The sequence below is a fragment of the Grus americana genome, chromosome 1 (assembly GCF_028858705.1).
Source record: "Grus americana isolate bGruAme1 chromosome 1, bGruAme1.mat, whole genome shotgun sequence".
In the NCBI taxonomy this organism is placed as follows: domain Eukaryota; kingdom Metazoa; phylum Chordata; class Aves; order Gruiformes; family Gruidae; genus Grus; species Grus americana.
Window position 1 is genome coordinate 142,482,144 of NC_072852.1, and position 12,082 is coordinate 142,494,225.

Below are 12,082 nucleotides of genomic sequence, written 5' to 3' on the forward strand. Positions count from 1 at the left end.
TCTAGTTCCAGATTTCTAGATTTCTTGTTTGGTCCTACTTCTGTTTTAAAATCTGGTTATAGGTATTTGTGTAGCCTTCTCCATAAGGAACAGTTGCTTTGTGAAGAGCTAGAAGGAGGTATATCTGCAAAGGTCACTGTAAAAGGAGTCAGTCATATGATTTCATGTAATCCACACATTCATTGGCTGGAATGATCATGAGAGTTTTAAAAATTGCTTTCTACCTTGATTTTTTTTATTCTCCTTTTATCTGACAATTGGATATTTTTTCAGTTGAATTTTAGAACTATATCCCTGCCAAACACAACAGCTTTTCAAATAGTCTAGCATGTTCACTCTAAGTTCATGTATTCTTTGTGGATACACTTTTGCGATTTCAAGGATAGGTGACAGAATACTGTTTTTCTTTTGGGATAGGTGTTAGTTAGGGGTGGAGAGAGGCAGGAGTGTCATTAGTATGTTTGCATTCTTTTCTGTAAATAAAGATGGTTTTTTGGTTTAGGGGGGGGTGGTTTTGTCTGTGTTTTTAAACCTTCTGCAAAGTTAAGAATTGGAATTAGCCATATTCTTTAGATCCCCAGTATTTCATGCAGTATTGCATCTCTCAGGTCTATTTGAGGCTGTAGAAATAAGCAGGGCGGCTAAAGCTTTGTTCTTTCCTGTCATTGGTATTTTATGCAATGAATTCTAAAATAGCAAAATAATCTTTGAGATAGAAAGTAACTGCTTATAGAAATGTGAAGTGAGATTTTTCTCTCAACTCAGAGGTAATCAAGCTAACTCAATAAATTGTGATACTCAGTTTGATTTATGTTGGAGTTTTTCAGTGTTTAATATTTAAAGTGGTTTGCTAATAAAATGGAAGTCCTTATGTCTCTGAATTTACGCTCATCTTTTAAAATTTTGATTTAGCTTTATATAGAACTGTATGAACTTTATGAACTAGAAGCTCGGGGAGGCTTTTCATTTTCGATGAAATTAAAGCTTATAGATATGACTAGCTTTAGGCAGATGACTAGCTTTTCCATGGTTTCTCTGAATATTTAGCTGCCACAGAATTTAAATGTCAATGTATAAACTTGAGGATGCAGCTTTATGTGTATTTTTTGTATATATCAGGGTTGTGTTCTGCCAAGTAGGTTTGAGATCCATTTTGAGATTTGGAATGCCGAGTAAAATACCAAAATACAAAGAAAGAGATGGTACTACTTGGGGGTGGGCAGAGAGGAGAGAGAAAGTTTTTGTTTGGTTGTTTTTTTCTCCTTTTAGACTCTTTCAAGAAACAAAGGAACTTGTAAGAATTCTGCAAGTTCCTTTTAGAACAGGTTATTCCTTTTTATCATTCACTCTAAAGTGTCTTAAAATATGAAGGAAATTAATAGGTAAATTATGCACAGTATTGGCTAGTCAAAAGGAAGTATGTTCATATTCTGTGAGATTTGTATGATAGTCAAATATAAATTACTTTTGTTTAACAGAGAACACTTTCTTTACTGCAGAGACCTTATTAAGAAGCTGCTTGTGGTTGACAGGACAAGACGATTAGGAAATATGAAGGTCAGTATAAAATGTTAGTTGTAGTGCAGAACATAGCACAAGGTTGAAAGGATTCGATAGGAAAGATGTAGAACAACTCTTGTATGGCTTTTGTTTTTATAAGCATGAAATTGAGATATACTTTTCCATACATTACTTTGGTTGTACAATCCTAAACACAAAGTTTAGCTGTGTATTTCTGGAAATCATATTCCTGCTGTCTGGATTAATGCTATCTTTCATGATAGCTCACCACACACACACACTCCCACACTCCCCAAAAAAGGAAAACCCAACCTGTTTACGGATTAATTTGAAGACTTGACTTAGACCAGAAACATGGTGCTAAGTTCTGTAGGACAGGGCACCAGTTGATTTGGTTCTTTCTTTGGAGTTGTTTAATCCCTGAAGGAACACTAATCAAATTTAAAGTTTAAAAATTATTTTAAATAATAAGTTTGTTGTAGTACCATGATGTTTGGTTATTGTCCTGATAGTTTGGTGGTGGGGCTGATTAAGCACAGTCAAATAGTCTTGCACTAAGAATTATTCATCCTGTTCTGGACAGTCTCCTGAAGGTAATAGCTTACTAGTCAAAAATACTCTCGCATATCTCCAGTAGCAATTCCAGCCTGCTTCAGAAATACGTCTATATCTGTGATATGTCAAGGAGGAACACAAAACAACCCTGTGAATTCTGTAAGATGTCCTGATGTGGTACTACTTGTAATGCCAAGAAGGTAACAGCTGTATTACAAGCTTATTTGATTCTGCAGCTGTGCAGTGGCTGTGGTTGGTAGTGCAGTGAGAAGTTAGCTGCATGTGAACTAACTCAGGTACTTCAACAAGATGGCCAAAGCATCACACAAAATGCACCGTAGGCTAATTTACCCTTCTGGCAGAGTAAATTAATCCTGTACTCATTCACTTATTACTGTTGTTACAGTGTTGCAGATACCTAAATTAGCCTCTGTAATCTTTCAGTTCTTTAGAGGCAGCTACAATTTCCATTTCCCTGGGCAGGGGAGGTTAGAGGTTTGCTTTTTTGCACAAAGCACAATTTATGTTGCACATAGGTGAAGAAGTGAAAAGATGCACAGTCATCCATGTTCTCTGAACATATTGATCTAAGTAATGATGCTAGAACCCGCTGTCCAAAGCTCCTTTTCAGAGCCTTTTATGGAACAAAGTTAGACTGGAAATTTTCTCTTATCCTTCAGAATTCTTTGCAGTGTTTTTTGGGGAGGCAGCAGGAAGATTAAAACCAAACTTTCATAAGCTGAAAATTTAGAAGGTTATTGACCAGAGAAAACTTGTATATCTTTTGACAGTTTTGAACAAAAACAAAAGCAAATCTTGATTTATTCAAAGATGGATTTTGGGAAATGTGTTCGGCTGGCTTTTGGGTATTTTTTTTTTTTTTTTTTTTTTTAGTCCGTGGTTGTTTTGGTTTGTTTGGGGGTTTTTCCCTACAATTGGCTAAAATGTCAAAATCAAAAATAGTTCTAATTAGAAGCGGGATTTCGGGTGGGGGTGATAGGTCAGTCTTAAGGCTGATCCTTTTTTTTTTTTTTCATAATCATAGTTGGTTTAAAACAATTTCAATCCCATTGGGCATTTTATGGTAAAGCATTCAGTCAGATGTGCTTTTGAGGGAACTGGGTGATAAATTACTCTCCTTATTGCCTCTTTGGATATAAGCATGGATAGTCTCACTCTATATAAATCTAAAAAAAACCCAAATGTGTGGTATGCTTTGTTCCATGGAGCTGCATGTGGTATGAGCTTGAGTGCTGTGCATTAAAACTGTGCTGTGATCAGGCCTGAAACAGAGAAGCAGCTGGTTTTCCCCAGTGCTTAAACCAAGCTTCATCCTGGAAGGAAAGGGGAAAAAAAAAAAAGACAGTTTTGTTCTTTGTGTACATAATCAAAACAGTCAGCCCAGAGAGAATAATCATTACAATACAAGTTTGCCTTTAACCATATATCTAAAATGAAAACAAACTTTCTATATATTATATATGTGTATTTATATATATGAATATATATGTTTTGTAACAGTACTGAGAGGCTCTTGTTATTGGCACTAAACATCTGTAATATTTGATAGAACTATGTGATAGAACTGTACATTCTATAATATTACAGAACATCTGTAATATTTGATAGAACTATGTGATAGAAGTGTATGATTTTAGATACCATCAACCCTCAGTTTTTGGTGGGTTTGGGTTTTTTTAAGTGGTGGAAGAATTAGAAAGTATGTCTGAATAAAAGGCGTTCTGTAAAATGTTGGAGAAAACAGAAGTGGATAGAACTGCAGTGAATGGTTTCGTGGGTATTTTAAAACCTATTCTTGATCTCTCCTGTATCAGAAGAATGTTGCTAAAAAAGGAAATTTGGATCTTATTGCTGGAACACAGGATCTGCTAGGGAAATTACACTATGAATTTATCCTGTAGAATCTTTTAATGATTATCACCTATGAAAAGAAAAATGGTTAGATAGACCATTAGTCTGCCTTGATACTACAGTTCTTACGATGAAATACTTGGTTTGGCATACATATAACTTACTAAATATTTATTTTGATTTTTTTTCTTTAAAGAATGGAGCAGATGATGTGAAGAGACATCGATGGTTCAGGTCTATAGATTGGGATGCTGTTCCTCAAAGGAGACTGAAGGTATATTCTGCAAAATACTGTATAGGACACTGCAACAAGAAATCATTGTTCATTTATGGTGATCTGTTGAGGTTTTGTTGCCTGTTGCGTCTGTGTGTTCATATGTACACATCATTAATTACATTATTAAAAAAAAAAAATCACTGCTTTCTTTTGCCAAAGTTGATTAGTTAATACATTTAATTTTCAGTTTTAGTTTTGTAAGTAACTACATATTGTAGGTGGTTTTTTGTTAAGGATGCAAGGGAATTGGTGACTTGTTGGTTTGATTCCCCCCGCCCTCCCCCCCCCTTGCCCTTATATCTGTGAAAGTATTTTACTCTGAGCTTTAAATTTTTGTGCCAAGTTCAATTCAGGTAAATGCTTTAATACAATGTAAAGCATATGGGAGTAGGAGGAATAAGGAAGGTGAGGGAGAAGGATTTATGAATGTAATTCTAACATACTTTTTAACAGCACTGAATTCCAATATTGTATAAGGGCAGATGTTTGCAAAAGCTATCAACAGTGCAAAATACTTCTTAAAATCCTTTGGAAGTAAAACTGCCTGCCTTCCTTTCCTTCCTCAAAGTTCTAACTAGTACGATTTCTTACAGCAATGACTTTCAGTAACATAGGTTGCCATGCACTGTCCATCAAGTACTGATTAAATGTTTGGTTTTCCTTTTCTTTGTATTAGTTTCTTACATTGAATTTCTGGCTAGATATCTTTGAGTTCTTGCAAAATAGATAAGAGATGAAAATGTTCTTTATATGTTCTTGTAGACATCCTATCGCAAAGCTGTAGGTGACTTTTCTTTTTAAAAAAACCCACAACTTTACATTGTTTTAAATCCGTAGGCTTTGGTTTGTGGTGTTTGGGTTTTTTAATGATTACTATGCTCAGTTGATGTTTTATGTAGGTCTATTGTAATGAAGTCACATTTTTCCAATTATTTACTGTAAATTGTGGTCACACAAATCTGCAAAGAACACAAACCGGATGATAACAACTTTTTTAAGTATTTCAACTGAAGTTTATGACAACCTGCTGTATTACCAAAGAAGTAACAAATAGTATTAAAACCTGAATGTTAGAGGTACAAATCAAAAGTCTCAGGTCCAAACATCCTTTTTGTTGAATTTTTATTAAGAAAAAAAAGAGTCACCATGTCATTCAGATTATTATGAATCCAAAACTTGTCTCTTAATCTTTGTGGTGGTTGCATTAAGCTCTTAGAAGACAAGATGCTGCTTAATTATACTTCAGAGCAAGGATGTGAAGTGGGTCAGAAATTTACTTTATTTCTAGAGGCAGCCATATTCTTCAGAATTAGTTTTCATCGTTTATTTCATATTTTCAGTCTCTTCATCAGTGTGAAATAATAGATACAGTGCTGCTTTTTCCCTGTAAAAAGTGTGACCTATTGTACAAATGAAGCATTGAGTCACGGTCCTGATAAGATCTTAAAAATCAGTATTATATAAATAATGGTCATGACTGAAAGAGAGAAAATAATTTTGTTAATATAAAATAGAGGATTCTTTCCTTTTTTTTTTTTTTTTTTTTTTTTTTTACTTTTTTCTGTGTATCATTTCACAAAAATGATTTTCCTACCAAAATGCTTACAGGGAGGTGGAGGTACCAGGCATTGTGCACAGTGGAGCAGATAGTGCTCTGGAGCAAAGCAGATTCTGCCTGTTTTCTTAAGCATCTGGGCAGTACGCTGTGACTGCCACATGCAAAAACAGGACTTTGCCTTTGGTTGAAGCTTAGAAGTACCATCCCTCAGGACTCTCTTTCCCACTGAAAACCTGCTGATGGCATTGTTTTAAAGTGAGAAGCCCAAAAGATCTCAAGCTAGTGGAAGGCAGACTTCTGTCTTTTTGAGGAGATGCAGAATAACGTTTTGCTGTACTTTATAGTTCTGTCTGTGGTATGACTTTTATTAGCCAGTTTGGTGATCGTCCGTAAGGTTTTCTCATCCTAAAGTGTTTTATTGGACTCATGACAATAGTTAAGCTCTCTTTTACTGAGAATGGGAGAGATGAATGTCCTTTGAGAGAAGTGGGATTTACCCTACATTAACCCCTGCAATTAATGAAATGTTCCAGAAAGGAGCTTTTTCTCATAGCCTGTGGCCAGAAGGGCAGAGTAATCTTGATGCTAGATATAAGACAAGGAAAAACTACAGGTACTGTGAAGCTGGTGGGCAGTACTAGAAATCCAAAGCATCCTCTGAGGAAGGAAATAGAAAACGGGTATTTCACTTGGCACCTCCAGGTTTCCTTAAAAAGGTCCATTTGAATTAAGATTCTTTTACAGACATCCTTGTGAAATGAGTTTTTACAGTGCAGCAATTTCTTTACCAGCTTGATTTTATTGCTAGGCTAGGAGAAAGCATAGTAGGTAGTGTGAGGCGTACACAAGTTAGTCATTTCAACCTCCTTAAAAGCAATCAATCTGTTTGAAAGCAATGAAGAGGAGGCTTTTTTTTTCCTTCAGTTAGAAAGCAGTTACCCACACTTGCTGTCAAGACCCTTTCTTAGTTGAAAGGAACCTAATGTGATTACGCTCCTTTTTGCTCATAGGCCACAGAAGAGGGGAGGAGTAAGGAAGGAGTGGCAGGTTATGCTGTTAATGGCATGTGCCTGGAAGCTTAGTTGCAGTAATCTTTCGCAGTAGTTACCTTCAGTTTGCAAAGCAGCTGAAACTTGAGTGCTAAATAAAATAGGGATCTGTATTGTAAGTGGTGTTTAACCACAATATTTAACTGCAATGTAGACAAAGCATTGGAACGTGTCTGTGTCACTGCAAGCTTCTCTCTCTTATGCCATTTGTTATTGGTGAAAAAGATGAACTTTTTTTATAAAAGACTGTTTGATCAGTCTTTTACAGAATTTTGCTCATTGAGGAAACTGTACTAACATTTTTGTTGTGCTGCTTCTGACTAGCCTCCCATAGTACCGAAAGTATCCAACGATGGGGATACTTCCAATTTTGAAGCTTATCCTGAAGATGACTGGAACAAGACGCCTCCAGTACCCCCTAAAGATCTAGAAATTTTCAAGAACTTCTGAATGCGACATCTACACTGGGCGAGGTATGTCCAAATGTCAGGAGTCCTGTTCCAAACATTGCACGTTTCTGAGTGAGAGCTCTATGCAGAAATTACATCTTCTGATTCATAACAGTGATTAGTACTTCCTTACAGCTTGTAAAACCAACACGAAGCACAGTAATAGACAGTATAAAGTAAACTTTTGAAATAAAATATTGTAAAGCAGGCTTACAGAATGACAAAGGTAATTTATCTCATAGGCCTTGGTGTTCTAAAGTGATGAAGAGTTATTCACATACAGATATTTAAGTCCTTCTGTCCTTAAATTTTTTAAAATACTGTGTTAAAAGCAAATATCTAGATTGATTTGACAGATAAGGAAACATGATTGTTCTTGATTGTAAGATTTGTATATTAAGAATGAAGACTTTAATTAGAGAAATAAGATTGTCAGATTAATTCTGTACCCTGGATTCTTTTCTGTCTTATAACTGCGATAGGCTGGTACTTGTCATTCAGTTCACATGCTTCCTGTTGTATTTTGTGTTCCTTTTTCTTTTTTTTTTTTCTTAGAAATTGGAAGGAAATGGAAATGCTAAGAGCAAGTCTGAAGAAAAATAGAGTTCATACATAAATGAAGACATTCTTTGTGGATAAGAATGAAACCGCATTCAGATATACATATTAGTATGTAGTAAATATCTAAAGGGTTGGAGGCAGGCAAGAATAATTTTTTGCTGTAAACATTTGACATTAGTAAATTGTAATATTGATAGTCTACTCTGAAGTAGACTCACTAAAATGGTATATTTTAGGATTTTTTTTTTAACTTATGGTTTGGTTAAGTTTCCTGCTGTTCCCAGATCCTTTTTGCATAGTTAACTCATAGACTTAATTTTATAAGTTTATACTAAACTTGTGTAATTAAAAGCACAAATTAGTATATATGTATATAATGAATACAATACAACTAAAGCACAGGAACTGTGCAAAGATGTAAATTTTTGTACTTTGAAGAGTCTATGATTTTTATTTTTCAAATAATGTTTTTCAAGAAGTTCTCTAGGAATAAAAATCTTAAAAGGATAAATGAGTTTTTCATCATCTTATATGCATTTTATAATTCTTTGTAAAAAATAAAAATAATTAAGTTTTAAAGTAGATTTGTACCTAAAACTTCCAATGCCTCACATTTGCAACCATGGTACTTGAAAGCAGAAAGACAAGGGCATGTTTTCTTGTTGATTAAGATGCGTCTTAATGGCTAATTTATGAAGTTCTGTTACAGTGATGTCTCTTTACAAACCAGGATAGCGAGTGATTATACACTGTCTGAAATGAGATTCCTCACACAAAGGCTCTCTATAAACATTCAATTCAGTGCATACTGATAAAAGGGCTCTAACTGGCTCTTAGAGAGTTCTCTCTCAATCTTGCTGTCTTCTCCAAATGTAAAGCATGAGCCATAACAGACTTTTTTCATTATTGAAATTGTTGTTGTTGAATGCTTGGCACCTCAGAATATCAGAGGGAAGTCTGAATATGTATTAGAGCCTAATTTTTCTGCTCCTGGAGAAGTCCTAAAGTCTCTGCTGCCAGGAATTCCATATGTACAGAGTTCAAACCTTAGATGTAAGGACTCTCTTTTTTCATTCCGCACTAACATCTTTCTAGCAGCTTGAGTACACTGTATTTAGGAAGTATTTGCAATACTGCTTCATTTTAAGTAGCACCGAATATCAGTATGTGCATATGTATGTATCTATGTATATGAATACACATAAACATGAAGGTAGATTGTATACAAGTCAGAATCTTTTTTTAGTTTTTTTCATGTTACATATTGTGATACTTGTGTTAATATAGGGGAATTGATTTTGAAGTGCTTCGATTTCAAAAAGTAAATACATTCTTTGAGATGTTGTGGTTTTAGATAACTTTTTGTGGAATTGTGATATTTAAACCAATTTTTTTTTTAAAGCACATCAGCTCACTGGAGTTCCACTACTATGACTGATGGCTCTACATAAAACTGTTTAAGTAGATCATACAGTTAGTTTCTCCCACAAACTGCTCTCTACATTTTTGATCTGAAATTCCATAAGAAATCTAGGCCAAAGATTCATTTTTCTGTACTAAATCCTGAATGCTTATGAAGTAGACGTTCTGAAATCGCTAATGAAATTGCCCTGTTTATAATTTTATGACAGATCTGCAGCTGTATTCTCCTCGTGGAAAAGTGACCTCCATTTTCTTTTGTTTAGCTCTAAAATAGTACAGAAGTGCTGTTCAGAACTTGCGATTTCTAGGGTATTAGATCTATGTCTTCATAAAGCAAGTCTAACTTTAAGAGATTGCATAACTCTTTGCAAAAATACACTATGTGTAACAAAATCAGGATACCTCAAAGTGGTAATTCTGGAATATTGCAAAGTTGTCTTGGTGTTATGCAAGTGCCACAAGTTGATGGCCCCAGCTGCCACTCAGTACATACTGTGTAGGAATGTATAATGAAATACAGGAAAATCATGGAAAATGATCACTTTATCCTGGTAAAAATACCTTATTCTTTTGAAAAAATGAATCTGGTCCACTGTATTTGTATCTGTGGAGTTAGTTATTCATGTGGAAAAGCCGAAGCACATAAAACACAACTTTGTTAAAGGAGAGCAAGCACAGTTCAAGGGGTTTTTTTTAATGTGTAAGCTTACAGTATTTTATGGAATCTGAGTACTACAAAACCAGTTTCTTATTTAAAAATGTACATACTGCAACAAGCAAGTGTGCTAAATATTTTTTTTTTTCCAAATTTAAAAGCTGCACTGTGTTTAAGTCTTCAGAGCTGAGGAAATGAAGTGCATTTGACTAATGTGCCACATTGGTGGTTAGAAGTTTTGAATGCTTGAACAACAGGAGATCGTGGATTTTCTTTTTACAAATCTTATCCATTGCTGGCAGTGGATGCACAGACACTCGTTATGATAGAGACTAAAGAAACGAATACAATCTTAATAATGCTAATCCATTGACTTTACATTGTTTCCAGAGCCATGTGTACATATGCCTAACTACTGACCTCGTCAACATGCTTTCTAGTACAATATTGCTTTCAATTTTTTTTAATTAAAATCCTTAACTAAAAAAACTAAAACATTTTTTAAGCATTATTTTAAGTGATCACTTATTTTCTCTACAATCTTGAACTTAATGAGCTGTTATTACCTGCCCATTTTATTTATTTGCACAAGTGAGTCTTTTATTTTAAGTCTTTGCTGGGACTTCATGGCCCACTAACATAATTCTGTCCAAGTGCTCACGCAGAAATCCCCAGATACAACTGCACTAAGGACTCAGGATTTATTGGGTTTTTTAAGGAGACCTAGATCACATTTTTGTTTTCTATTCAAGTATGGTATTCTCTGAAATTCAGTTTATTATGGTTGCTTCTGTTAACATGTGGTTTTGCATTCAGACTGTTGCATAAGGACTGTTTTCTTGCAAGAGCCCACAGGCCTTTGGTATTCTGCTTCGGTGAACAAGAATGTTAAACATTAAAAAACAACCTTTATTTTTTAGTTTTTTATATATATATATTTTTAATTGCCCAATCTGAGGTTTTAAGTGATAAACATGCATTGTAAACTCAATTGCCTTGTAACCAAATGATATGAATGCTTCATGATTTCAGTGGAGAACATGCTGTAGATTTTCCTGTAAATTAGCTTGATCAATGAATATGTGTGCTACTGAGCTTTAACTAATGTGATCTTCCACTGTAGAAAGTCATTGTTAATGGATCGAATATAGGTACTAAACTATGTTTAAATGGATGAACAGGGATTTTGCAGTTTTGAAAGCAATTAAGATATGGCTGTTCCTCAGCCCATCTGCTTGCCATTCAGAAGAGTTGTGATGCAGTGCTTCCTATGCTATAGAATTATTTTTCAGCTTTCAATGACTGTAGCATGATTCCTTTTTGTACTGTACTGTGTACAGACTTCCCATGTTTTGCACTTTTCTATGGCAAACCTTGACTGCTTTATAAATACTCTGTTGTGTAGTAAGTAGTGATAGTGGTAGCAGGAGTTTGTGTACTGCATAATCAGTTTGAACTGCTAGATTTGCGAGGTTAACTTGGACTAACGTTGTATGTTGCTGGTTGCTTGTTGTAGCTCACATGTATAAGTACTGTTCAAAGTTAAAGTCAGCCCTCATTGCACAATGAAAATCACTGTGATCTGTACATAAACCCTAGTAAAATTTTATGCTGTTTAATTTATGTAATATCTGTCAAATCTGGATTCATTTAATAAACCTTTATATCTTTTTAAATGTTTAAACCTAGTTTGCTTCCATTTATGTTGGGAGGAGGTAGACGTTCTTCATCCAAAAAAATGATGAAGGGGGAGAGGAAAGGAGTAGAAAAACAACTGTTCCTTCTTTTCAGGAGTTAAGTCTTTCCAGAGCAAGACACAAGTGGGGGAACATATTTCAGTTGGCGTGGAAGAAGCATCAGGAAAGTATATTTTTCAAATTCATTTCAGTAGTGCACCAATAATGAAAAGTGTTAACTTAGACTTCTCATTAAACATTGATTATATGACCCTAATTGCTCTGACATTTCAACAACTTATTGACCTGAACTGTCCGGAACGCTCATTTCAATCTGTTTCTTTAGGCATCAAAAAATATTTGTATGATGTCAGGCACACCTAACTAAACCTTTATTTTATCTTCCATCAGGAACTTCAGCAGTCCTTTTTTAACAAAATTTGTTTAGGTGTTGGTGTTAAATTACTTCTCTCAGGTCAATTGTATT

The 12,082-nt window shown here is 34.7% G+C and overlaps 1 protein-coding gene across 1 annotated transcript in view; it reads left to right on the forward strand.

Moving 5' to 3' along the window:
- The window catches only part of PRKX (protein kinase cAMP-dependent X-linked catalytic subunit), a 60,482-nt gene extending 48,884 nt beyond the window's left edge, over positions 1 to 11,598 (forward strand). Inside the window, exons 6-9 of the mRNA XM_054804938.1 lie at positions 1,500 to 1,557; positions 4,145 to 4,222; positions 7,157 to 7,305; positions 7,837 to 11,598. Coding sequence (XP_054660913.1) covers positions 1,500 to 1,557; positions 4,145 to 4,222; positions 7,157 to 7,282 — 262 coding nt within the window. The 3' untranslated portion in view covers positions 7,283 to 7,305; positions 7,837 to 11,598. The remainder of the gene's footprint in view (positions 1 to 1,499; positions 1,558 to 4,144; positions 4,223 to 7,156; positions 7,306 to 7,836) is intronic.
- Positions 11,599 to 12,082: the final 484 nt, after the last annotated feature.